General features: G+C 47.6%; 1 protein-coding gene across 2 annotated transcripts; it reads right to left on the bottom strand.

The window, feature by feature from the left end:
* Window positions 1-157: 157 nt before the first annotated feature.
* LOC116368154 (centrosomal protein of 112 kDa-like) lies at window positions 158-27924 on the bottom strand. Of its 2 annotated transcripts, none has more exons than XM_031819120.1 (3): window positions 19053-19923; window positions 16794-16976; window positions 158-1417 (listed from the first exon to the last, which is right to left on the bottom strand). In XM_031819120.1, exons 1-3 carry the CDS (start codon window positions 19257-19259, stop codon window positions 1157-1159), a joined length of 651 nt encoding a protein of 216 aa, XP_031674980.1. In that variant the 5' UTR covers window positions 19260-19923; the 3' UTR covers window positions 158-1156. The 2 variants fall into 2 exon arrangements, with proteins under 2 accessions (XP_031674980.1, XP_031674981.1); XM_031819121.1 differs by lacking the exon at window positions 19053-19923 and adding an exon at window positions 27795-27924 and having other exon boundaries at window positions 161-1417.

Genomic DNA, 27924 nt, shown 5'->3' with positions numbered 1-27924 from the left:
TTTTGACCGTGCTTCTTGGTGGTTGGGGTAAAAATATATTTTTTATTGCTATTATAAAAATAAGCTGTTACTCTGATCCAAAGAATATGCTTTCTCTTTCATAGTTGTAACAAAGGTACTCCACAAATAAAATTGATTGACCACTTGAATTTCGGTGTTTTGTTTTTACATATAACCTACAGTAACATAAACTAATGAAAATGCTATTGTGTTATTTGAAATCAAATACAACTCATATTGTAATGTTAGCCAAGGCCTTCATAAACTCAACCACAGTATTATTTTTGCTATAGCATATATGAAATATAAGAATTCCACTGTTAGAATGTTGCAGTCAGAATGACTGCTCATTAGCTTAAAGGGGGGTCCATGGACGCCCAGCAGACCTAGTGTTAAAAGCTTCCATCTGATAAGCACTCTGTTATGTCCTACATACCAATAACAGGACACATCTGGTATACTGGAGCATGACTGATTCTCCATATGTATACTACCCCACCTCTGTACCCTGTTCTTCTCTACTGGGAGTGCCATGGAGGGGTGGGAGACTATGAAAGGAGGACAGAGGGTGGAAATGGAGGAGAAGAGGGAGGATGTCATTAACTTGTGGCGGTGCTATGTCCCTAGCCCACCCATCCCATCACCCACCTTATCCTGGGCTCTCTCTCTCTTCCCATCTCCCCTGGCGGTGCTATGTCCCTAGCCCACCCATCCCATCACCCACCTTATCCTGGGCTCTCTCTCTCTTCCCTTCTCCCCTGGCAGTGCTATGTCCCTAGCCCACCCATCCCATCACCCACCTTATCCTGGGCTCTCTCTCTCTTCCCTTCTCCCCTGGCGGTGCTATGTCCGTAGCCCACTCATCCCATCCCATCACACCCACCTTATCCTGGGCTCTCTCTCGCTTCCCTTCTCCCCTGGCAGTGCTATGTCCCTAACCCACCCATCCCATCACCCACCTTATCCTGGGCTCTCTCTCTCTCTTCCTTTCTCCCCTGGCGGTGCTATGTCCCTAGCCCACCCATCCCATCACCCACCTTATCCTGGGCTCTCTCTCGCTTCCCTTCTCCCCTGGCAGTGCTATGTCCCTAACCCACCCATCCCATCACCCACCTTATCCTGGGCTCTCTCTCGCTTCCCTTCTCCCCTGGCAGTGCTATGTCCCAACCCCGACCCCCTCACCCACCTTCTCCTGGGCCAGTTGTCTCTCGGCCTTGTGGCTCGTCTCCAGCTCCAGGCAGATGTGGTCCATCTCGGCTCTCAGCCTGCCCAGGGAGGCCTCCTGGTCCTGGGCCGCGCGCTGCCTCTCCTCCTCCCTGAGCACCCCCAGCTCCAGCAGCTGCTGCTTCCTCTGGCTGTGGGCCTGCTGCAGCTCATCCCTCAGAGAGGACACCTGCTCCTCCAGGTTAGAGATGACCTGGGGTCAGGGAGATACACAGGTACACTCACGTCAGGAAAGAGGTAGCACACTAAGACACTACTGTTTGGAGACACTAATAAGTTATGTCCTGCCATGGTATTGTCAGAACAACTGCAGCACTAAGTGTCACACTGAGCTTGTTCGTCTCCTAGCGACTGTTAGTCAGATCCATGGTACAGAGTTTAAAAAGTTACTTTTTAGTGCCCACAACCGTAACAATTCATGTGCAGCACACACACTCATGTACGCACATATACACACACTCATGTACGCACATATACACACACACACTCATGTACGCACATATACACACACACACACACTCATGTATGCACATATACACACACACACACTCATGCACGCACATATACACACACACACACAAGTGGGTATGACACCCAATCTCAAGGTCAGTCAATGACACCGGTCTCAGGGTCAGTCAATGACACCGGTCTCAAGGTCAGTCAATGACACCGGTCACAGGGTCAGTCAATGACACCGGTCTCAGGGTCAGTCAATGACACCGGTCACAGGGTCAGTCAATGACACCGGTCTCAGGGTCAGTCAATGACACCGGTCTCAGGGTCAGTCATTGACACCGGTCTCAAGGTCAGTCAATGACACCGGTCTCAGGGTCAGTCATTGACACCGGTCTCAGGGTCAGTCATTGACACCGGTCTCAGGGTCAGTCATTGACACCGGTCTCAGGGTCAGTCATTGACACCGGTCTCAGGGTCAGTCATTGACACCGGTCTCAGGGTCAGTCATTGACACCGGTCTCAGGGTCAGTCATTGACACCGGTCTCAGGGTCAGTCAATGACACCGGTCTCAGGGTCAGTTAATGACACCGGTCTCAGAGTCAGTCAATGACACCGGTCTCAGGGTCAGTCAATGACACTGGTCTCAGGGTCAGTCAATGACACCGGTCTCATCTGGCCTACTCTTTCAACATTAAAAGCTCGGATCAGAAGTAAAACAGTGAGGGAGTGTTCCAGGATGACGTGGAATGGAACAGCGAGGCCGGGGGAATCCCAGTTTGGGCTGGGAATACAGAGGAGAGGAGCAACAACAAGCACAGGGAATGCCAGAGTGTCTGCCCGCTCAGCCAGCTCGGCAGGAAGGGAAAACACACACCCGTCCCTCTGATCTGAGTCACACAGGCCAGGCAGGGCCTACATCAAAGAGGAGGCATTCCACTAAGCTCAGCGGTCTGATTTAATGACAGAAATTAGCCTAAATCAAAGGTCACTCAGTCAGGAGGAAAATGGGCACCGCTGCCATGTCTCATTTCAGGAAATACAGAGAAGAGACTAGTCAGAGAACTAGAGCAGGAGTGTGTGTGTGTGTGTGTAAATCAAGCCGGAAACGTTTAGGGCTGTAGTTGACAGGGACCTCCATTTGGAAGTCAATCTGTGGTTTGTGTGTGTGTTTAATGGGGATTGTGTGTTCTACCGAGTGTGCACGCCTGCAGATGTGTGTGTGTGTGTGTACAAGCCTGTGTGTGCATGCTTTCATGTGTGTGTGTGTGCGTGTATGTCTGCCCGCAGATGTGTGTGCTGGCTTATGTAGGGGCTGTAGTGCAGAGATGGACTGACCCCTCTCCTGACCCCTCTTCCTTTGAACTGATCTACAGCTTTGACTTTGCCCCAGCACAGCTCTTTGATTCAGATTGCTGCCAGAGAGAGCAGCATTACAGCCACATTACATTACAGGAATGCTAATGACCAAGCCAACCGTATTTAAACAGACATTAACTAACAAGCAGCTAGGCAGCTTCTGGACTGGCATGGAATTATAGACCTGTAGTATGTATGTGAATAGAGCTAGAAATTATGGAGGAATGTGAGAGATTGAGAGAGGGGGAGGCAAAGAGAGAGAGAGAGAGAGAGAGAGAGAGAGAGAGAGAGAGAGAGAGAGAGAGAGAGGGAGAGAGAGAGGGAGAGAGAGCGGGGGGAGGTAGGGAGAGATTGAGAGAAGGGGGTGACAGAGAAAGAAAGAGAGAAGGGGGAGGCAGAGAGATAGATAGAGATATATAGATATAGAGGAAGAAAGAGAGATAGAGACAGTGAGATAGATATAGAGAGAGAGAGAGAAGGGGGAGGCAGAGAGAGATATAGATATAGAGGAAGAGAGATAGATATAGAGAGAGATATAGATATAGAGGAAGAGAGATAGATATAGAGAGAGAGAGATATAGAGGAAGAGAGATAGATATAGAGAGAGATAGAGATATAGAGGAAGAGAGAGATAGAGACAGTGAGATAGATGTAGAGAGATAGAGAGAAGGGGGAGGCAGAGAGAAGAGCGAGAGAGAGAAGGGGGAGAGAGAGAGAGATAGATATAGAGGAAGAGAGATAGATATAGAGAGAGATAGAGATATAGCGGAAGAGAGAGAGATAGAGACAGTGAGATAGATGTAGAGCGAGAGAGAGAAGGGGGAGAGAGAGAGGGCAGACAGAGAGAAGGGAGAGGCAGAGAGAGACAATGGGGGCAGAGCGAGAGAGAAGGGGGAGGCAGAGCGAGAGAGAGAGAAGGGGGAGGCAGAGAGAGAGAGAGAGGGGGAGGCATAGAGAGAGAGAAGGGGGAGGCATAGAGAGAGAGAGAGAGAGAGAGAGAAGGGGGAGGCAGAGAGAGAGAGAGAGAGGGTTGTATAGTGTGTCTATAGACAATGAGAGGGGAAATCTGAGGACTGTATGATGATGTTGCTTCGTCTATTTTTAGACTTCAATTTTACCCATTAATTCTCTAGGAATATAATGCATTGTGCGTAGTTTAAGAGCCGTACCCCATAAGAAACCAATATATAAGCTTGTTTAACTCCAATGTATGTAAACAATGTAAATGTAAACAAACACTTTATTGCCTCAAAACATGGTTAAAATTATACATTTGATATCATGGATGGTCAATCCTTGCATCCATAGCTCTGTCTATGTACATTTCTCCAGGTCATCACTTAGGATTTTAGTGCCACAGGAGCGTGGAGGAAACTTTGTTATTGTTTCAATTAAGGATTCTAGTTTTAAACTGTTTGTAGCATCATGTGAATAGGAAAGAAAAATACATATATATCAAAAAAACACATTGTTGCAAAAAAATAACTTATTGACCTCTCTCCACAGACACCCTGTACGGTCCCTTCCCCTCTCTCTCCACAGACACCCTGTACTGTCCCTTCCCCTCTCTCTCCACAGACACCCTGTACTGTCCCTCCCCCTCTCTCTCCACAGACACCCTCTACTGGTCCTTCCCCTCTCTCTCTCCACAGACACCCTCTACTGGTCCTTCCCCTCTCTCTCTCCACAGACACCCTCTACTGGTCCTTCCCCTCTCTCTCTCCACAGACACCACCTACTGTCCCTTCCCCTCTCTCTCTCCACAGACACCCTCTACTGGTCCTTTCCCTCTCTCTCTCCACAGACACCATCTACTGTCCCTTCCCCTCTCTCTCCACAGACACCCTCTACTGGTCCTTCCCCTCTCTCTCCACAGACACCCTCTACTGGTCCTTCCCCCCTCTCTCTCCACAGACACCCTCTACTGGTCCTTCCCCTCTCTCTCTCCACAGACACCCTGTACTGTCCCTTCCCCTCTCTCTCCACAGACACCCTGTACTGTCCCTTCCCCTCTCTCTCCACAGACACCCTGTACTGTCCCTTCCCCTCTCTCTCCACAGACACCCTGTACTGTCCCTTCCCCTCTCTCTCCACAGACACCCTGTACTGTCCCTTCCCCTCTCTCTCCACAGACACCCTCTACTGTCCCTTCCCCTCTCTCTCCACAGACACATTATACTGTCCCTTCCCCTCTCTCTCCACAGACACCCTGTACACTGTCCCTTCCCCTCTCTCTCCACAGACACATTATACTGTCCCTTCCCCTCTCTCTCCACAGACACCCTCTACTGTCCCTTCCCCTCTCTCTCCACAGACACCCTGTACTGTCCCTTCCCCTCTCTCTCCACAGACACCCTCTACTGTCCCTTCCCCTCTCTCTCCACAGACACCCTGTACTGTCCCTTCCCCTCTCTCTCTCCACAGACACCCTCTACTGTCCCTTCCCTCTCTCTCCACAGACACCATCTACTGTCCCTTTCCCTCTCTCTCCACAGACACATTATACTGTCCCTTCCCCTCTCTCTTCACAGACACCCTGTACTGTCCCTTCCCCTCTCTCTCCACAGACACCCTCTACTGTCCCTTCCCCTCTCTCTCCACAGACACATTATACTGTCCCTTCCCCTCTCTCTCCACAGACACCATCTACTGTCCCTTCCCCTCTCTCTCCACAGACACCCTGTACTGCCCCTTCCCCTCTCTCTCCACAGACACCCTCTACTGTCCCTTCCCCTCTCTCTCCACAGACACCCTCTACTGCCCTTCCCCTCTCTCTCCACAGACACCCTCTACTGTCCCTTCCCCTCTCTCTCCACAGACACCCTCTACTGTCCCTTCCCCTCTCTCTCCACAGACACCCTCTACTGCCCCTTCCCCTCTCTCTCCACAGACACCCTCTACTGCCCCTTCCCCTCTCTCTCCACAGACACCCTCTACTGCCCCTTCCCCTCTCTCTCCACAGACACCCTCTACTGTCCCTTCCCCTCTCTCTCCACAGACACCCTCTACTGTCCCTTCCCCTCTCTCTCCACAGACACATTATACTGTCCCTTCTCCCCTCTCTCTCCACAGACACCCTGTACTGTCCCTTCTCCTCTCTCTCCACAGACACCCTCTACTGTCCCTTCCCCTCTCTCTCCACAGATACCCTGTACTGTCCCTTCCCCTCTCTCTCCACAGACACCCTCTGCTGTCTCCACAGACACATTCTACTGTCCCTTCTCCCCTCTCTCTCCACAGACACATTCTACTGGTCCTTCCCCTCTCTCTCCACAGACACCCTCTACAGTCCCTTCCCTTCTCTCTCCACAGACACCGTCTACTGTCCCTTCCCCTCTCTCTCCACAGACACCATCTACTGTCCCTTCCCCTCTCTCTCCACAGACACTCTCTACTGTTCCTTCCCCTCTCTCTTCACAGACACCATCTACTGTCCCTTCCCCTCTCTCTCCACAGACACTCTCTACTGTCCCTTCCCCTCTCTCTCTCCACAGACACCCTCTACTGTCCCTTCCCCTCTCTCTCCACAGACACCATCTACTGTCCCTTCCCCCCTCTCTCCACATACACCCTCTACTGTCCCTTCCCCTCTCTCTCTCCACAGACACCCGGGCATCCCAGGACAGTGAGGTTCTCTCTCGTTATGGCTTCAGTCACATGGCAATTAGAGCAGAAAGCGTCTGAAGTCTTTTTTTTGTGTGGAAAATCTCACAGAGACATCAAAGGCTGCATCACCACAACACCCAGATGCCATGGCTGTGTCACACACCCTCACACACAGAGACAGACAACACAGAAAAATAGGAGGATACGCACAAACTCACACACAAACACACACATACAGAGAGAGACAGAGACAGCCATAAACAGTGCCAGGCATGATGGTCCACATGACTTCAAGGGCAGGCAGCTATTAGAACAGGTCCCTGAACAGCCTTTAATGTAGAATTCCCTCTTCAACTCATCTGGCTGATCCCTCTTCCCTACAACTTTAATATGTTTGGGAAATAACATATGGGCTAACGACATATAGGCTAACGACATATCGGCTAACAACATATAGGCTAACAACATATAGGCTAATAACATATAGGCTAACAACATGTAAGCTAACAACATAAAGGCTAACAACATAAAGGCTAACAACATATAGGCTAACAACATATAGGCTAACAACATATAGGCTAACAACATAAAGGCTAACAACATAAAGGCTAACAACATATAGGCTAACAACATATAGGCTAACAACATATAGGCTAACAACATATAGGCTAACAACATATAGGCTACTGAAACAAAAGTTGGAAATAAAAGGACTGCCTAGTATTGTTGCAGCAGGTGCATAATTGCATTCTGAACTGAAGGGTGTCAATTTAGTCCAACAGTCCTACTCTTCATGACAGCTTCCTCTCACCATGCTGACATAGAATGTGTGATTAAATACATGTTGAATAGTATGAATGTTAAGTCGTTTGTTGTATGAGGTTATACTAAATCACCTGAAGCGGCAAGAATAGATTTGAGAGGTGAGGAAATTGAAAAAATTTTAAATTAAATAGATAAAATCCAATATTCAAATATATGAATGGATAGGGGATAGAGAGAACAAAAGAAAGAGCCAATCTGGAGTGGAGACAACATCTGTCTGAGCTTGGACTGAACATCAATAGGGAGAAAGGGGGAGGGAGACAGGGAAAATAAGGGACAGCTGCAGTTGGAAACAAGCTCATTTGTGGCATGTGACAAGTGGACGAGATTTAAAAACAATAGCTACCCCTACTCCAAATTCCCACCCACTCTCAGAAAATCATTTCTAATAGCAAAGCTTCTAAGAAATCAAAATGTGGAGCTGAATGTAATCTGCAATCTAATGACTTAGGTACTACAACACACAACGAACGTCAGCCATTGATCTCTCTGTGTCCGCATGAGACATGTGAAAGTGAAACTTCAAGCAGTCCTACCTCAATCACAAAAAGATGTGATCTAATCAACATGCAAACATCACAAACATAACTCTAACCAACCCATGATGACTCAACAACAGACAGAGCCCAATGGCTATAGGATGTCTGGGAGGAAGGGAAGACAGGCCTGGCCTGACAAACCATCTATAGGGACTGATCAATCGTTCAATTACAAGGCAGAGAGACACAGACCCCCCCCCCCCCCCCCCCCCCCCCCCCCAAGACACAGCGTTCTTGTCCAGCTGCCTGTTGTGCCGTCTTCTCTCTCATCAGACACCCTTCCTCAGCTCAGACTCACCCTGTCATCAGGCCCTTCATTTCTCCCTGTCTTGTTAATCACTTACTGGGAGAAAAAGTTATTTGCCAGGGTGATTATTTAGTCCATCACAGTGTTAAGGAGTGACCCCTCTGAGGATCTGACTCTCTCCCATGCTGTTTGAAGTCCAGATGTTTCTCAGAAAAGACGTTGTCAGGACGCGAGAGGGGGGAAAAAAAACGGAATTACCCATAAAAAAGAGTTGAGTGAAGTCGCTGTAAGAACGAGCCAATAGAATGATCACGTTTCTGTTGTTCAGGACAACAAGGCTTAAATTCATTTGGAATGTTGGTGTAGTTTCTGAAGTGGAATTCTTTGGACGGACTAATAAGGAAACAGAGTCCAATGTCCTCAAAGCATGAGAAACAACAGCACTAACTAAGTGAAATACATATCAACCCCTGAACTACAACAGTTAATCCGTTTAAATACCCAGCTGCTTGAGGAGAGGACAGATCCACTGTGCCGTGGCAGACACTCAGAACACTGACAAAACTATTTATTAGGTTTAAAAATAACAGAAAACATGAGTATTGCACCAGAATATGGACTGTGTTTGGGGACAGAGAGGACTGCGTGTCTCTTGAGAGTATGTTTGATGAGGGAGTGTGTGTGTGTGTGTCTCCCTCTCTCTGTAACTCTCTCTCGGTCTCTCTAATGGGGCTTTCTTCCACCCTCCTGTGCCGCTGATCGGCTAACAGAGCAGCACAGAGCTGCAGGCTAACACATTTACTGAGAGCTGCTGTCCAGGCTGCAGGCGAACACATTTACTGAGAGCTGCTGTCCAGGCTGCAGGCTAACACATTTACTGAGAGCTGCTGTCCAGGCTGCAGGCTAACACATTTACTGAGAGCTGCTGTCCTGGCTGCAGGCTAACACATTTACTGAGAGCTGCTGTCCTGGCTGCAGGCTAACACATTTACTGAGAGCTGCTGTCCAGGCTGCAGGCAAACACATTTACTGAGAGCTGCTGTCCTGGCTGCAGGCTAACACATTTACTGAGAGCTGCTGTCCAGGCTGCAGGCAAACACATTTACTGAGAGCTGCTGTCCTGGCTGCAGGCTAACACATTTACTGAGAGCTGCTGTCCTGGCTGCAGGCTAACACATTTACTGAGAGCTGCTGTCCAGGCTGCAGATTAACACATTTACTGAGAGCTGCTGTCCTGGCTGCAGGCTAACACATTTACTGAGAGCTGCTGTCCTGGCTGCAGGCTAACACATTTACTGAGAGCTGCTGTCCTGGCTGCAGGCTAACACATTTACTGAGAGCTGCTGTCCTGGCTGCAGGCTAACACATTTACTGAGAGCTGCTGTCCTGGCTGCAGGCTAACACATTTACTGAGAGCTGCTGTCCTGGCTGCAGGCTAACACATTTACTGAGAGCTGCTGTCCTGGCTGCAGGCTAACACATTTACTGAGAGCTGCTGTCCAGGCTGCAGACTAACACATTTACTGAGAGCTGCTGTCCAGGCTGCAGGCTAACACATTTACTGAGAGCTGCTGTCCAGGCTGCAGACTAACACATTGACTGAGAGCTGCTGTCCTGGCTGCAGGCTAACACATTTACTGAGAGCTGCTGTCCTGGCTGCAGGCAAGCACATTTACTGAGAGCTGCTGTCCAGGCTGCTGACTAACACATTTACTGAGAGCTGCTGTCCTGGCTGCAGATTAACACATTTACTGAGAGCTGCTGTCCAGGCTGCTGACTAACACATTTACTGAGAGCTGCTATCCTGGCTGCAGGTGAACACATTTACTGAGAGCTGCTGTCCAGGCTGCAGACTAACACATTTACTGAGAGCTGCTGTCCTGGCTGCACGGACTGGCAACTGATGCTGCTTTTAAAGCTCATCCTTTCATCTTCAAAGATAATGGTTGAAATGGAGGACTATGAGCGTGGCAAAAGCCCAGTTGACAGTTTTGGATGGTAAAAGCATCACAATGATGACCCCAAGGCTGAGCAGGAGGATTTGGGATTAATCCCTCTGTGTGTTGGACGCCAACTCCAAACTCCCAAACCAGCATCACACCAATCTTCAAATAACTATTTCCTCATTAGTTGATGACACAGCAAACACCACTGCAGCCACAAAAAGGCACAAGAGAAGGGTCCTTAACTGGAAAAGAAACATCTCATTTAAACCGCACTGTCACTGCACAAAGGTAATTTAAAACAGTACTGTCACTGCACAAAGCTCATTTAAACAGTACTGTCACTGCACAAAGCTAATTTAAAACTGTACTGTCACAGCACAAAGCTCATTTAAACAGCACTGTCACTGCACAAAGGTAATTTAAACAGTACTGTCACTGCACAAAACTCATTTAAAAGAGTACTGTCACTGCACAAAGCTCATTTAAAACAGTACTGTCACTGCACAAAGCTAATTTAAAACAGTACTGTCACTGCACAAAGCTCATTTAAAACAGTACTGTCACTGCACAAAGCTCATTTAAACGCCACTGTCACTGCACAAAGCTAATTGTAACAGTACTGTCACTGCACAAAGCTAAATTAAACAGTACTGTCACTGCACAAAGCTAATTTAAAACAGTACTGTCACTGCACAAAGCTCATTTAAAACAGTACTGTCACTGCACAAAGCTCATTTAAACGCCACTGTCACTGCACAAAGCTAATTGTAACAGTACTGTCACTGCACAAAGCTAAATTAAACAGTACTGTCACTGCACAAAGCTCATTTAAACGCCACTGTCATTGCACAAAGCTAAATTAAACAGTATGGTCACTGCACAAAGCTAATTTAAATAGCACTGTCACTGCACAAAGCTCATTTAAATAGCACTGTCACTGCACAAAGCTCATTTAAACAGTACTGTCACTGCACAAAGCTAATTGTAACAGTACTGTCACTGCACAAAGCTCATTTAAACAGTACTGTCACTGCACAAAGCTAATTGTAACAGTACTGTCACTGCACAAAGCTCATTTAAACAGTACTGTCACTGCACAAAGCTCATTTAAACAGTACTGTCACTGCACAAAGCTAATTGTAACAGTACTGTCACTGCACAAAGGTAATTTAAAACTGTACTGTCACAGCACAAAGCTCATTTAAACAGCACTGTCACTGCACAAAGGTAATTTAAACAGTACTGTCACTGCACAAAGCTCATTTAAAAGCCACTGTCACTACACAAAGCTCATTTAAACAGTACTGTCACTGCACAAAGCTCATTTAAACAGTACTCTCACTGCACAAAGCTCATTTAAACAGTACTGTCACTGCACAAAGCTCATTTAAAACAGTAATGTCACTGCACAAAGCTCATTTAAACGCCACTGTCACTGCACAAAGCTAATTGTAACAGTACTGTCACTGCACAAAGCTAAATTAAACAGTACTGTCACTGCACAAAGCTAATTTAAAACAGTACTGTCACTGCACAAAGCTAATTTAAAACAGTACTGTCACTGCACAAAGCTCATTTAAATGCCACTGTCACTGCACAAAGCTAATTGTAACAGTCCTGTCACTGCACAAACCTAAATTAAACAGTACTGTCACTGCACAAAGCTCATTTAAATGCCACTGTCATTGCACAAAGCTAAATTAAACAGTATGGTCACTGCACAAAGCTAATTTAAATAGCACTGTCACTGCACAAAGCTCATTTAAATAGCACTGTCACTGCACAAAGCTCATTTAAACAGTACTGTCACTGCACAAAGCTAATTGTAACAGTACTGTCACTGCACAAAGCTCATTTAAACAGTACTGTCACTGCACAAAGCTAATTGTAACAGTACTGTCACTGCACAAAGCTCATTTAAACAGTACTGTCACTGCACAAAGCTAATTGTAACAGTACTGTCACTGCACAAAGCTCATTTAAACAGTACTATCACTGCACAAAGCTAATTGTAACAGTACTGTCACTGCACAAAGCTCATTTAAATGGCAGTGTCACTGCACAACGCTCATTTAAACGGCACTGTCACTGCACAAAGCTCATTTAAATGGCACTGTCACGACACAAAGCTCATTTAAAAGCCACTGTCACTACACAAAGCTCATTTAAACAGTACTGTCACTGCACAAAGCTCATTTAAACAGTACTGTCACTGCACAAAGCTCATTTAAACAGTACTGTCACTGCACAAAGCTCATTTAAACAGTACGGTCACTGCACAAAGCTCATTTCAAGTTGCAGGACAATTCAAGTTGATTGATTTTTTAAAAATAAATGTTTTTTATAATAACCTTTATTTAACTAGTGAAGTCAGTTAAGAACAAATTCTTATTTACAATGACGGCCTGCAATAGCAAATATATTTCAAATGAGTAGAAATCAGTCACCAATAAGCCATCCTCAACAGTTCCATCCTGTAGGTGTATAGGCCAACATTGCTGTTCTGCAGAATGAATGAGTTGTGTTCCACCTGGCCACCACATGCAGCAGCATCTTTTGCACATCACATAACCTCCATATTAAGTGAGTGGAAGCCTTTTCTGTCCACTAGTTGAGTTCCTTTTATGGCCATGTGGGTGCTGTCCATTGATCCATTCGTATTTGGGAACCCATTGATAGCAAAGAAACCTCTCCACTTCAACCGGTTGTGCGATGGTGTATGGAAGTTGCATGCAACTGTTCATTTTGCTGATGATTTCATCCAAAACATTGGCTCATCGAGGTTTTGAGATGCCGATCGGCAAACTCACTCTGAGGAACCTACTAACTTAAAAGCATGTCTGACATGTATTGAGGGGCACAATCGTGGATTGATTTAAAAACCAATAGGAGAATCTTAAAATGAAACTCCAGACAGCTAGTGCAGAGACATTAAAACCGGTGAATCGTCTGCGTAGCAGTGAAAATCAATGCTGTGCGTTCTGATAACGCTGCCATGGGGTAACATATATAAACTGAAGGACAGAGAGCTGTTTGGCATCTGTGTTGGCGCTAAGATCCTTTACCACTTTAAGGCTGTCTCTGTGCTGTGGTGGGCACAAAAAACACATTATATATTTTTTAAAACACAGTTGGCACCCAAAAAATATTTTGCTGTTTGAAAACGAATTTCTCCTGAATGTTGTTTCAGAATGGAAGGTTGGAGATTTGGCGAAAATTACTAGGAGCCGCAGAATTGACATGACTTCTTCAGAAGCGGTTTCCACACAGCAGTTTTTGGCACAGTGGAGATAGTGTCTGTGAACAGGAAGTGATTAACAATAGTTCGCACTTCTTCAGATATGCAATTAAAACCAGTTTTGAAGAAGGTGGTGGGGATAGCATCCAGAAGGCAGGTAGAAGGCTTAAGTTGTGATATCACTAAAAACGATGCAGACCAAACTCTTTGGTCCTTTAAAAACCTGCTGTATGTAAAATAGTGTTCTATAGATTGGAAAATACTAAATGTGACTCGATGACAACATAATGCATGTCCATAGTGCCTTTACGTGGTAGGCTAGGCCACAAAACCTATCATCAGGTCTTACTTGACTGATTTTATCTCCGCAAACGTATCACATTTAGATGTTGGGGGAAAATTCACATAGATTTGAGGGGGTAGGATTTATCAGGGCATCAATGGTGGAGAAGAGCACTCTGGATTAATTCAGATTAATTGTGATCAAGTTAGAAAAATTAATCCATCTGGCATTTCTAATTGCCTTGTTATATATTTCAAGTTGCTCTCTCAGAATATCATAATGGACGTACAACTTTGACTTTCTCCACTTCTGCAATGTTTCTTTAATTGATCTCTTTAATTGAGCTCTCCTTGTCCAGACTCTAGGCCTTTATTTAGCAGGGTAACACAGACAGTTGGTCAGGGAAGGGGCTCCAGCAGAGTATCCTGGATAACAACAAATGGTGATGAGGCCAGGACAGAGAACTCTTGTGCTCCACCACCTCCTGCTGCATCTCCTTCTCCTCTTCCTCCTGCATCTCCTCCTCCTCCATGTTGACCACGACTCATTTGTTGTCCTTCCCAACTGGTTGGGTGGGGTGGAGGCCAGCCTATTTATTAGACTCATCCTACCATGTGAAGGGGATGAGTCGGGATTACTCATCCTCACGACGTGTGGCTGACATCCGCTCCCTCTGCCAGCTTTCCATAGTCAGGAAGAGAGAGAGTAAGTGAGCAACACAATCCTTCCAGAGATTCCAGGAAGAGAAGGAAGAGTGGGAAAGCAGGGCCTGGATCCAATCACCTCGCCAGGAGTTGATTCCCAAATCCTGGCAGTCACATCGGGACAGATTCCATTGTCTGTCTTCCTCACACACAAGATAGTGTGGGTGAGTCGTCTGATGGAATGTTGAATACCACTTAAGCCTCACAATAGTGAAAAGTACTAAGTAGTAGGAATTAAGTAGTGCATTTAAGCTATGCTTGCCAGTTTCAGAAAGCGTTCATATTTTCTGGATGCTTCAACAAAATACTCTGCTTTTCCACATTCCTCTTTCAAAACTCTCAGGACTTTTCAGATTCTGTGGAGGTTGTTTATTTCCATCTGTATGACAGAGTTTCAAAGGTGTAAACGTCTATGGTAATGCAAACCTCCTTCATAATATGGGACCTAAAGTGATGTTAAAAAAATAATCTTTCTAATTGGCTCATTCATCCCCCCTCCTGTCCCCTGTAACTATTCCCCAGGTCCTTACCGTAAATGAGAATGTGCTCTCAGTCAACTTACCTGGTAAAATAAGGGTTCAATAAATAAATACAAATAACATACGTACATTCTGGAGCCCAACTGCTGCTCTCCAAGAACCTGAACCACAGAGAGAACTTTGGTTTGATTTATTTTTCATTGGGGGAGGGGAGATTTTGAGGTGCGTTGTGGCTCGTTGTGGCTCCACATAATCGTATGGTCGAGCGATGGCCATGGCAGAGACAGACAGACTAACCAGAATAGTAGAGTGGATGCCAACAGATACCTCAAATCATAGTTGAGAGAGTGTGTTCAGGGAAGAGGTAGCTGTGTATGTGTGTATGTGTGTGGAGGAAGAGGAGATGTTTTCTTCCACTGAAAGGAGCAGGCCATATAGAAAGCTGTCACCTCTGCCATATAGAACAGTGCGTACTGTACACATAACCCTGTCTTACTGTCAAATGTATGGAGCGGATGAACATCAAATAACAATGTTTCTAAAACATTTGACTGTTTGACCTTGAAATGCTACAGATTAAATACCATCTTTCTATAGTTCTAATCATATTTCTATGAATTCATTTATGACCCATGTCAAATAGTAAAGACAATATATTTATTTTATTCCCCATTTAAGTCTAAATGCTTTTAAATCTAGGCCTATACTAATTCATACTAGACCTACTTCTTAAAAAGAATAATAATCTTAACGGTGAAATTCCATTTGGTTCTGTTGTTCGTACACAGTTGTGTAACCTGGGAACCATCTGTGCCCGCCGTTTGCTGCAAAAACATTTGAGAGTCGCCGTTTGTCCAAATGTCAAAAAATACTGAATGTGCACGGCTGGACCCCTAGTCTCCAGCCAGGAGCCAATAAACAAGCCCTCGCCATGCTGACATTCTACATTTCATCTGGAGGCTTGAGGAGTCAAATACATCCCCGGACGGGGGCTGCTCTGTCAAATGGCTTCCCACAGCGTCTCCATGCTAGCCAGGCAGGAGAAGGGCGAGGAGAGGGGAGATGGAGGGAAGAGAGTGGAGCAGGGCTGCAAGGAGAGAAAACCTGCTGGAATCACAAGTGTTAAATAGGCTTGGGGATTGGGGACTCCATCAATATAGCGCCAAATGTCATATAGCCATTGTAGCGGTAGTGTGTTGTTGTAATGGGAAAGTAACTGGTGCTTATGGGAGGGAGATGGCTACCTGCGGTGAGGGGAGAATGCCATGTACAGCCTGTTCCTCCGTAGGGGGATTACGGGGCCCTCGCCGTATGCGGCTGATACACGGCTGATACCGACCCCGGTGAACCAGGGAAAGAAAGGAGAGAAATGCAACCCAGGGTTTGGGGAATAAAAGGCCAGAGGTTCTGCACAGCGACCAAGAGCCTTCCTTTCCTTTATCTGGCAACCTGTGGTTTCCAGGCGTTTCAAGTCTTTTCACTTCTAGCACGGAACCCTGCCGCGAAACCAGGAAAGAAATACAGAACCGCATTAGAAGTTAGCACTGTGTGATAATATTAATTTATTTCGGTTTAATCGGCATTTAACTTTTCCATTAATTTGCAGTCCTTCCTACAACAACAACGGTCCTTCCTATTTTATTTCGCAAATAAAATAATTTAGGATTTAAATAAGAATTCGAGATTCTTTCCTTTCCGCTCACACACACCTGCACCCCTACAAAACAAATTCTGCTCAGAAATCGCACCTAGCAGCAGGTGAGAAAGTACTACTCGCAGCGTTTTGAAAGCCCAGCACCACAGAACGTTAATGGCTAAACAAAATGGTGACCAGGACAGAAACTGCGGGAGAGCGGTGCAGACCAGAGGAGAGTAGTGAGACCTCCTACCTGGGCGTCGTGTTGCCTCCACTCCTGGGTCTGGTGCTGGTGCTGGTGCAGGGCGGCCCGCGCCTCCCTCTCCATGGTGCCCACCTCCCGCTGGCGCTGCTGGACCAGATTGTCCCTCTCCGTGCTGTAATGCTGCTGTAGACGCATCCTCTCCTGCTCCTGCCCTGCACGCTGCTCGCACATCTGATTGGACAACAGGAGGTGAGAGGAAGAAGACTACAATCAGCCCCAGCCCTGTCGTCATGACAATTTGTCCATCATCCCTCCTCATACTCCAATGCGCCCCGCCGTTGCACAAAGGACAGGACCAAAAAAAAGAGAAAGTTTGTCTCTTGCCTCACGACTCGATGACTCCACGACATAATGCAATTCTTTACATCATTATTACCTCACACTGTTTCCATCCCACTATCGCTCGCTCTCTTTCTCCAAATCGGACTCCTGTCGCCCCTCTCCTATCGGCATATAAATGAGCAGTTAGCTTGGGCTGTCTATGCAGAGAGTCTGTGAGGGGTTAGCCATCTGGCTACTAGACGAGCTACCCTCGCCCCATGCTATGAGTCTCACAGCGTGGGGAAATGGGCTTATTAAGGGCGATGCCTATCATCATTATACTACGCCCCACTCAGAGGACGTGAGGAGAAGGAAGACAAGGAACAAACTTCGGAGGGGAGAAATCTACAAAAAGCGGAGAGGAGATGGAACACGTTCCTTCAACCTGTCATCGTATTCATTCAGAGTCCGACAGACTGCTGCAGAAGAATCAAATCAGTGTTTGCTTTCAAATTTGGTTGCCTTTCGCCACCAAATGATCGTAGCTGTACAGGTCTACGCTGACAACGAGAGAGTATTTAGAGGACAAAATAACAAAAAGCTTCCCACAAGCAGACCAACAGAAATGCTGCCCCAACCGACACACTGAGACAGTGAGTCATCGTCTGATGGAATTAACAGAAAACCTAAAAGAAAAAGAGACGGGAAAAATACAAAAGAATCCTTCAAAAGAAAGAACCCCTTTACAAACATACCATGCTGTCAGTCAGTTGAGCTAGGCTATCCCAGTGTCCACAGACAGCTCCACTCTGCAGAGTTAGCTCTGCTAGCCTAGCGCTGCGGATCTGAGACAAGTCACCTGCTGTGAGGTAAAGCCTGGTGGTGGAGTGCTGAGAACGCTAAAGCCCAAGCACCGCCAGTGTCTGCTTTTTTCCCAGGCTCCGCTCTCTCTGCTCTCACACCCCCAAGGCGGGGTACCCATGACCCTGTCCCATCCCCACGGTGTGCTCCCCTGCCGGGGCTGTGAAAGGCCAGCAGGGGCCCTGGGCTGGGGCCCAGCTCTGAAGCTAATCCTCCACACATTGTGCTCCCCCGGCACCCTACCTGGGCCTGCCACAGATAGGACAGACAGATAGGACAGACAGACAGAGCCCTAGTCCCAGCCCACAGGTTTAGCCCACAGTTTTAGCCCACAGGTTTAGCCCACAGGTTTAGCCCCAAGCTCCAGACACTGCTTACGCTTAGACTAATGCTATTCTGGTGATGAATGGGTATATCGACAGGAGGCTGGATTCCTCACTCAGTGAAGGCCACAAAAGACACTTCTATTAGCCACGCAGGATTTCAGGGTTTCCCCACTACTTGCATTTAGGTAGATGTGAAAACTGTAAAGGGAGGGATGACTGAATACAATGTTTTACCTGGAGTTTCTCTGTGTTTCTTCTATTGCTGTCGCACATCTACATTTGTAAGGAATTAGTTAGTATGTATACATTATACCAAAACACACACACACACATACACTACTAAACACACACTAATAAACACACATACACACACACTTGGGACATAAACAGTAGTTTTCAGAAAGACATCCCACAGCTCATTTCTAGAGCAAAATCCTCTTAGACAGTTGACCACAAACACAAACAAAGCATTGTGTGAGACCGGCCTGGCCATCTCCATGTTATTGTCATTGGAGATGTTCGGCTTTGCTGCTCCCACAGAGTTAATACATGACATCTGCTCTGTAATTCAATTCCATTCACTATAATATAATTAATTCAGTAATATAATAGAGACCCAATCATATCCAGCAACTGGATTTCACAGTCATGCAGAATCACGCCACAGATCCTGATTCATATCTCCACAGCATGTCAGAGTCTGATGGGCTGACTGATAGGCGGCTAATTCCTACGCAAAACTACAACAACAGCGTGACACCCGACGACAGGAGAGACAAGTGGGGAAGCGTTGGCTTACTGTTTCGTGTGACCGTCCTGATTTCATTTCAGGGTTTTGATTTTGAGAGAGGGGGGGGTTTGGAGGTGGACAGGAAGGCCAAGCTAGATCTGTTTTCAAACAAGTAACATAACGAAAGGAGGCAGAGGAGGAGGAGAGAGAGAAAAAAAGATAGAGAGAGAGAAAGAGAGAGGGAGAGAGCGAGGGATTATGGAGACACACAAACATCCTAGATACGTCACAGACTTGCTGAAGAAAGGGCTTCTGGGTGCTGAGGCTCTTAAAGGGGCCGGTGTGGCCACGACACAGCAGGAGAGGGCCTGGGAGAACAACTACACAGTGTGTGTCCTGTCACTGAGTGAGTCTAGAGAGACGGTGTTACAGCACAGTGTGCATCCTGTCACTGAGTGAGTCTCGAGAGACGGTGTTACAGCACAGCCTGCGTCCTGTCACTGAGTGAGTCTAGAGAGACGGTGTTACAGCACAGTGTGTGTCCTGTCACTGAGTGAGTCTAGAGAGAGCCAGTGTTACAGCACAGTGTGTGTCCTGTCACTGAGTGAGTCTAGAGAGACGGTGTTACAGCACAGTGTGCATCCTGTCACTGAGTGAGTCTAGAGAGACGGTGTTACAAAACAGCCTGCGTCCTGTCACTGAGTGAGTCTAGAGAGACGGTGTTACAAAACAGCCTGCATCCTGTCACTGAGTGGCTCCTGTCATTGAGATGGGCCTGGGTGTAGTGGCACAGTAGAGCTGCTAACAGAGGACTAGGGGGTGTGTGACAGGACTGTACAGAATGAGAATTGGGAGAGAGACAGTGCGGTAACGGGACACTGCTACTGTTGCCCCAGGAGGGTTACCCCAAACCTCAGCGAGGAGGAGAGGGAGAACTGTCTGGCCTCAGCAGGGTGACGAGAAGGGGAAAGGGAGAACTGTCTGGTCTCAGCAGGGTGACGAGAAGGGGAAAGGGAGAACTGTCTGGCCTCAGCAGGGTGACGAGAAGGGGAGAGGGACAACTGTCTGGCCTCAGCAGGGTGACGAGAAGGGGAAAGGGAGAACTGTCTGGCCCAACAGGGTGATGAGAAGGGGAGAGGGAGAACTGTCTGGCCTCAGCAGGGTGACGAGAAGGGGAGAGGGAAGAACTGTCTGGCCTCAGCAGAGTGACGAGAACGGGAGAAGGAGAACTGTCTGGCATCAGCAGGGTGACGAGAAGGGGAGAGGGAAGAACTGTCTGGCCTCAGCAGGGTGACGAGAAGGGGAGAGGGAGAACTGTCTGGCCTCAGCAGGGTGACGAGAAGGGGAGAGAGAAGAACTGTTTGGCCTCAGCAGGGTGACGAGAAGGGGAGAGGGAGAACTGCTTGGCCTCAGCAGGGTGACGAGAAGGGGAGAGGGAGAACTGTCTGGCCTCAGCAGGGTGACGAGAAGGGGAGAGGGAAGAACTGTCTGGCCTCAGCAGGGTGACGAGAAGGGGAGAGGGAGAACTGTCTGGCCTCAGCAGGGTGACGAGAAGGGGAGAGGGAAGAACTGTCTGGCCTCAGCAGGGTGACGAGAAGGGGAGAGGGAGAACTGTCTGGCCTCAGCAGGGTGACGAGAAGGGGAGAGGGAGAACTGTCTGGCCTCAGCAGGGTGACGAGAAGGGGAAAGGGAGAACTGTCTGGCCCAACAGGGTGATGAGAAGGGGAGAGGGAGAACTGTCTGGCCTCAGCAGGGTGACGAGAAGGGGAGAGGGAAGAACTGTCTGGTCTCAGCAGGGTGACGAGAAGGGGAAAGGGAGAACTGTCTGGCCTCAGCAGGGTGACGAGAAGGGGAGAGGGAGAACTGTCTGGTCTCAGCAGGGTGACGAGAAGGGGAGAGGGAGAACTGTCTGGCCTCAGCAGGGTGACGAGAAGGGGAGAGGGAAGAACTGTCTGGCCTCAGCAGGGTGACGAGAAGGGGAGAGGGAGAACTGTCTGGCCTCAGCAGGGTGACGAGAAGGGGAGAGGGAGAACTGTCTGGCCTCAGCAGGGTGACGAGAAGGGGAAAGGGAGAACTGTCTGGCCCAACAGGGTGATGAGAAGGGGAGAGGGAGAACTGTCTGGCCTCAGCAGGGTGACGAGAAGGGGAGAGGGAAGAACTGTCTGGCCTCAGCAGAGTGACGAGAACGGGAGAAGGAGAACTGTCTGGCATCAGCAGGGTGACGAGAAGGGGAGAGGGAAGAACTGTCTGGCCTCAGCAGGGTGACGAGAAGGGGAGAGGGAGAACTGTCTGGCCTCAGCAGGGTGACGAGAAGGGGAGAGAGAAGAACTGTTTGGCCTCAGCAGGGTGACGAGAAGGGGAGAGGGAGAACTGCTTGGCCTCAGCAGGGTGACGAGAAGGGGAGAGGGAGAACTGTCTGGCCTCAGCAGGGTGACGAGAAGGGGAGAGGGAAGAACTGTCTGGCCTCAGCAGGGTGACGAGAAGGGGAGAGGGAGAACTGTCTGGCCTCAGCAGGGTGACGAGAAGGGGAGAGGGAAGAACTGTCTGGCCTCAGCAGGGTGACGAGAAGGGGAGAGGGAGAACTGTCTGGCCTCAGCAGGGTGACGAGAAGGGGAGAGGGAGAACTGTCTGGCCTCAGCAGGGTGACGAGAAGGGGAAAGGGAGAACTGTCTGGCCCAACAGGGTGATGAGAAGGGGAGAGGGAGAACTGTCTGGCCTCAGCAGGGTTACGAGAAGGGGAGAGGGAAGAACTGTCTGGCCTCAGCAGAGTGACGAGAAGGGGAGAAGGAGAACTGTCTGGCATCAGCAGGGTGACGAGAAGGGGAGAGGGAAGAACTGTCTGGCCTCAGCAGGGTGACGAGAAGGGGAGAGGGAGAACTGTCTGGCCTCAGCAGGGTGACGAGAAGGGGAGAGAGAAGAACTGTTTGGCCTCAGCAGGGTGACGAGAAGGGGAGAGGGAGAACTGCTTGGCCTCAGCAGGGTGACGAGAAGGGGAGAGGGAGACTGTCTGGCCTCAGCAGGGTGACGAGAAGGGGAGAGGGAAGAACTGTCTGGCCTCAGCAGGGTGACGAGAAGGGGAGAGGGGAGAACTGTCTGGCCTCAGCAGGGTGACGAGAAGGGAGAGGGAAGAACTGTCTGGCCTCAGCAGGGTGACGAGAAGGGGAGAGGGAGAACTGTCTGGCCTCAGCAGGGTGACGAGAAGGGGAGAGGGAGAACTGTCTGGCCTCAGCAGGGTGACGAGAAGGGGAAAGGGAGAACTGTCTGGCCCAACAGGGTGATGAGAAGGGGAGAGGGAGAACTGTCTGGCCTCAGCAGGGTGACGAGAAGGGGAGAGGGAAGAACTGTCTGGTCTCAGCAGGGTGACGAGAAGGGGAAAGGGAGAACTGTCTGGCCTCAGCAGGGTGACGAGAAGGGGAGAGGGAGAACTGTCTGGTCTCAGCAGGGTGACGAGAAGGGGAGAGGGAGAACTGTCTGGCCTCAGCAGGGTGACGAGAAGGGGAGAGGGAAGAACTGTCTGGCCTCAGCAGGGTGACGAGAAGGGGAGAGGGAGAACTGTCTGGCCTCAGCAGGGTGACGAGAAGGGGAGAGGGAGAACTGTCTGGCCTCAGCAGGGTGACGAGAAGGGGAAAGGGAGAACTGTCTGGCCCAACAGGGTGATGAGAAGGGGAGAGGGAGAACTGTCTGGCCTCAGCAGGGTGACGAGAAGGGGAGAGGGAAGAACTGTCTGGCCTCAGCAGAGTGACGAGAACGGGAGAAGGAGAACTGTCTGGCATCAGCAGGGTGACGAGAAGGGGAGAGGGAAGAACTGTCTGGCCTCAGCAGGGTGACGAGAAGGGGAGAGGGAGAACTGTCTGGCCTCAGCAGGGTGACGAGAAGGGGAGAGAGAAGAACTGTTTGGCCTCAGCAGGGTGACGAGAAGGGGAGAGGGAGAACTGCTTGGCCTCAGCAGGGTGACGAGAAGGGGAGAGGGAGAACTGTCTGGCCTCAGCAGGGTGACGAGAAGGGGAGAGGGAAGAACTGTCTGGCCTCAGCAGGGTGACGAGAAGGGGAGAGGGAGAACTGTCTGGCCTCAGCAGGGTGACGAGAAGGGGAGAGGGAAGAACTGTCTGGCCTCAGCAGGGTGACGAGAAGGGGAGAGGGAGAACTGTCTGGCCTCAGCAGGGTGACGAGAAGGGGAGAGGGAGAACTGTCTGGCCTCAGCAGGGTGACGAGAAGGGGAAAGGGAGAACTGTCTGGCCCAACAGGGTGATGAGAAGGGGAGAGGGAGAACTGTCTGGCCTCAGCAGGGTTACGAGAAGGGGAGAGGGAAGAACTGTCTGGCCTCAGCAGAGTGACGAGAAGGGGAGAAGGAGAACTGTCTGGCATCAGCAGGGTGACGAGAAGGGGAGAGGGAAGAACTGTCTGGCCTCAGCAGGGTGACGAGAAGGGGAGAGGGAGAACTGTCTGGCATCAGCAGGGTGACGAGAAGGGGAGAGGGAAGAACTGTCTGGCCTCAGCAGGGTGACGAGAAGGGGAGAGGGAGAACTGTCTGGCCTCAGCAGGGTGACGAGAAGGGGAGAGAGAAGAACTGTTTGGCCTCAGCAGGGTGACGAGAAGGGGAGAGGGAGAACTGCTTGGCCTCAGCAGGGTGACGAGAAGGGGAGAGGGAGAACTGTCTGGCCTCAGCAGGGTGACGAGAAGGGGACAGGGAAGAACTCGATTATTCACAGTGGGGAGTGTAGAAGTGTGCCCTGTGTGTGTACGTGTTAGCGTTTCTGTGTCTATGAGCGTTTCGGTGTGTGGATGCGTTTACTAGACCTAGACTTTGTGTCATTTGTTGTCACCAAATATCTGAGGAGCAGGACAGATTAGGGGTTTCCATGGGGTCGGGGGTTACGACACCATCTATAACAGCCTTATGACCTCCCTACGTCAGTTCAACGTCAAGGAGCAGGGCTGTGAAGGGCCGGCGTGACGTCCTAATGACCTGGAGGTCAGAGGTCAGAGGGAAACAACTCCTCTATACATGGAGCCTCTTTTAAAACTCTCACTGATGTGACCTCAGTGGAATGTCCCTTTGTGATTGGTTCAATGGGCAAACTTGACCTGGTGACCCCGAGACACCAATCTCACTACAAGGGAACACGCAATTGGAAAATACACATCAGACAGACACGAGACTCTTTCTATACGCTCCGAATCTCTCTCTCTCCACTCTTCTGCTCTCTTTATCTCTGAGGTGGACGTCACCGATGAGTGACACCAAATGTGGCATTAGCACAGAGGGCTGATGTACTGGGACAGAGAGATGTTTCTCTCGGTGTATCGCTGAAGAAAATGACGCCAAATGCTTATAGTATGAAATAGATCCATTTCCTTCCCTTGGTTAGTGTTGATTATCTTCACTTGAATATTTTCAGAACTCTGGTAATTGTCCTTGACCCCTTCTGTCACATACATACTGTTCTGCATTTAAAAGGGATTATGATATTTACATCCCGGTAAACATTTCAGATGTTTCAGATTCAGCAACACTGACACACAAACAATGGAAAATTACAACTAGGATAAAAACTTGCTTTTGACAACAAACTACTTAATGGTAGGACTGAAACGCAATTGTCAATACTACAATGTTTTGTGAAAACACTTTCACATCTTCAACTGAGCTCCACTTCTGCTCCTCACTTTAACTCCAATTTAATGGGCATTTTATGTGGATTTAAATAAATAAAAGGAGAATTCACGATACGATTATATTCAAACTTCAATAACCCCTGTATCGAGAGATTATTAGGAAAGGCGCAACCTCAAACCGACCATTCCACCACGGACCAAATCGGAAACGGAAACCCATTACTCTATTTGCCACCACAACATTGCTCTCATATCCTCCACTCCAAAACATCTGGAGCGAGTGACACGCACCGCTAGTCTGTCTGCGCGTGGGGAATGAGAGTCGGGATGGTTATTAGGCGGGAGGTGGAGAGATAGATGAGTTTTTTAAATCAATCATGTCTTTGACACACACTGTAATCACAGATGATACCCTAGTTAGTGACTGGATACAATGAGAATGAGTGGACTCTCTAGTGTCACAGATATGAGGTTGGCTCACAACAATACCGAATATTACTCATTGGACATAGTAGCCGACACAAAGGTGATATTAAAAACATCTGTTTTTCAACTCATACACCAAGTTAAAACATAGGCTACATATACAGTATACTGTGTAAACATGTAATGGTCCCAGTGTGTTTAGTCGTTGTGACCGATGACACCGCTCGGCATGGTAGTTCACTTCACAGCTCCAAAGAGGCTAAACTGAACAGCAATTAAGGGGAATGGTGTCTCCAATTCTTCATACAATCCCAACATTTCCACCAGATAATGGACATTCCAGTGGGTTAATTGAATTTCCTCCTCATAAAAGTAGACTTTATATCAGCGAGTTAGATTTCAATAGAAAAGGAAAATGGTTTGGAGATTTCTAATCAGAGGAAACTGATGGGGCTGGAAGATAAGACGACGGTATGAGCCGAACACAGATTGAATCAGAGTTTTCCATTGGGGGTTTAATAGTTGATTAAGACCACAAATATCTGTTGAATATCATCTGTGTCTTTTGTGATGAGGAAATACAGAGGAATAAAAAAAGGACAAAATATAATAATAAAAAAAACTCACTCAAATGGATTTCAGAATGTCCCACATACAATTAGTGTACAAAACATTAGAAACACCTGCTCTTTCCATGACATAGACTGACCAGGTGAATCCAGGTGAAAGCTATGATCCCTTATTGATATCACCTGTTAAATCCACTTCAATCAGTGTAGATGAAGGGGGGAGGCAGGTCAAAGAAGGATTTTTAAGCCTTGGGAAAATTGACACATGGATTGTGTATGTGTGTCACTCAGAGGGTGAATGGGCAAGACAACACATTTAGTGCCTTTGAACAGGATATGGTAGTAGGAGCCAAGCACACCGGTTTGTGTCAAGAACTGCAACACTGCTGGGTTTTTCACACTCAACAGTTTCCCGTGTGTATCAAGAATGGTCCACCACCCAAAGGACATCCAGCCAACTTGACACAATTGTGGAAAGCATTGGAGTCAACAGGGACCAGCATCCCTGTGGAAAGCTTTCGACACCTTGTAGAGTCAATGCCCAGACGAATTGAGGCTGTTCTGAGGGCAAAAGGAGGTGCAACTCAATATTAGGTCTGTTCCTAATGTTTTATACACTCAGTGTACAGTATACTATGTAAACATGTAAAGGTCTGTGTGTTTAGTCGTTTCAACCAATGACACCCCTTTGCATGGTAGTTAAACGGATCAGACCCTTTTTTTCAATTTACACCTAAAATTACATACCCAAAATTAACTGCCTGTAGCTCAGGACCTGAAGCAAGGATATGCATATTCTTGATACCATTTGAAAGGAAACACTTTGAAGTTTGTGGAATTGTGAAATTAATGTTGGAGAATATAACACATTAGATCTGGTAAAAGTGAATGCAAAGAAAAAAACATGCGCTTCCACATTTTTTTGTTCCATCATATGCAAGAGAAATGTCAATATATCACCTAGGAGTCTAGGCGCAATTTAGATTGTGGCCACTAGATGGCAGCAGTGCATGTACAGCGTTTTAGACTGATCCAATGAATCATTGCATTTCTGTTAAAAATGTTGTATCAAGTCTGCCCAAATTTGCCGAATTGGTTAATTGATACATTTTGAAGTACATAACTATGGAGACCATACAAAAATTATATTGTAATAAAAAAAAATGTTTACACCCTCCCAGAAAGGTCAGAAATTATGGTAATTAGCTTCCCTACAGAAAAGACACTAACCTTTACACATCTAGATGGGGGGGCGGCAGACACAGCAGGGGTTTAAAACGTAGAACTCAGTTCCTACTTTTGAATAGAAAAATTTATTTTATCAAACAAAACTATGCTACATTTTTATCTCTGGGACCCTCAGGATGACAAATCAGAGTAAGATTACTGAATGTAAGTACATTATTTACCTTCAGAGGTGAATGTATCAAACCAGTTGCTGTGATTATTATTTTTTTTTTTCACTCTCCTCAAAAAGTAGCATGGTATTTGTTCACTGTAATAGCTACTGTAAATTGGATAGCGTCATTAGATTAACAAGAATGTAAGCCTGCTGCCAATATAAGACATGTCTATGTCATGGGAAATGTTCTTGTTATTTACAACGTCATTCTAACCACATTAGCTCAACCGTCCCGCTGGGGGGACACCGATCCCGTAGAGGTTTTAACTTCATGATTCTAAAGAGGCTAAACTGAACAGCAAAAGGGGTGTGGTTTGTATTAGATGCCTTCAAGCTTTCTCCAATTCTTCATACAATCCCAACATTTCCACCAGATAATGGACATTCCAGTGGCTTAATTGAATTTCCTCCTCATAAAAGTAGACTTTATATCAGCGAGTTAGATTTCAATAGAAAAGGAAAATGGTTTGGAGATTTCTAATCAGAGGAAACTGATGGGGCTGGAAGATAAGACGACAGTATGAGCCGAACACAGATTGTATCAGAGTTTTCCATTGGGGGTTTAATAGTTGATTAAGACCACAAATATCTGTTGAATATCATCTGTGTCTTTTGTGATGAGGCAATACAGATGGCTCATGTAGAGGATGATGTCAGAATGTCCCCGTATTCAAATACACAAATACATACTCAATGAATGAATCCCAAAATTATAGGAAATGCTTAAAGTTTAAACAAGACATTTTTGGGCAAAAACACAACAGTATCAAGTCCCCCTCTCTCCTCTCACCCACTGACCTGCTGTTCGTATTTCTGTTTGAGCTCCTCCACTTGGTAGGAGAACTCCTTGGCCTGTTTCTCTCTTAGGGACTTGGAGCGGGTCAGATCCTCCTCCACCTTATCCATCTACAGGAGGGAGAGAAAGATC

Source organism: Oncorhynchus kisutch, unplaced genomic scaffold (assembly GCF_002021735.2).
Source record: "Oncorhynchus kisutch isolate 150728-3 unplaced genomic scaffold, Okis_V2 scaffold1863, whole genome shotgun sequence".
In the NCBI taxonomy this organism is placed as follows: Eukaryota; Metazoa; Chordata; class Actinopteri; order Salmoniformes; family Salmonidae; genus Oncorhynchus; species Oncorhynchus kisutch.
This window is presented reverse-complemented; position numbering and strand designations above follow the sequence as displayed.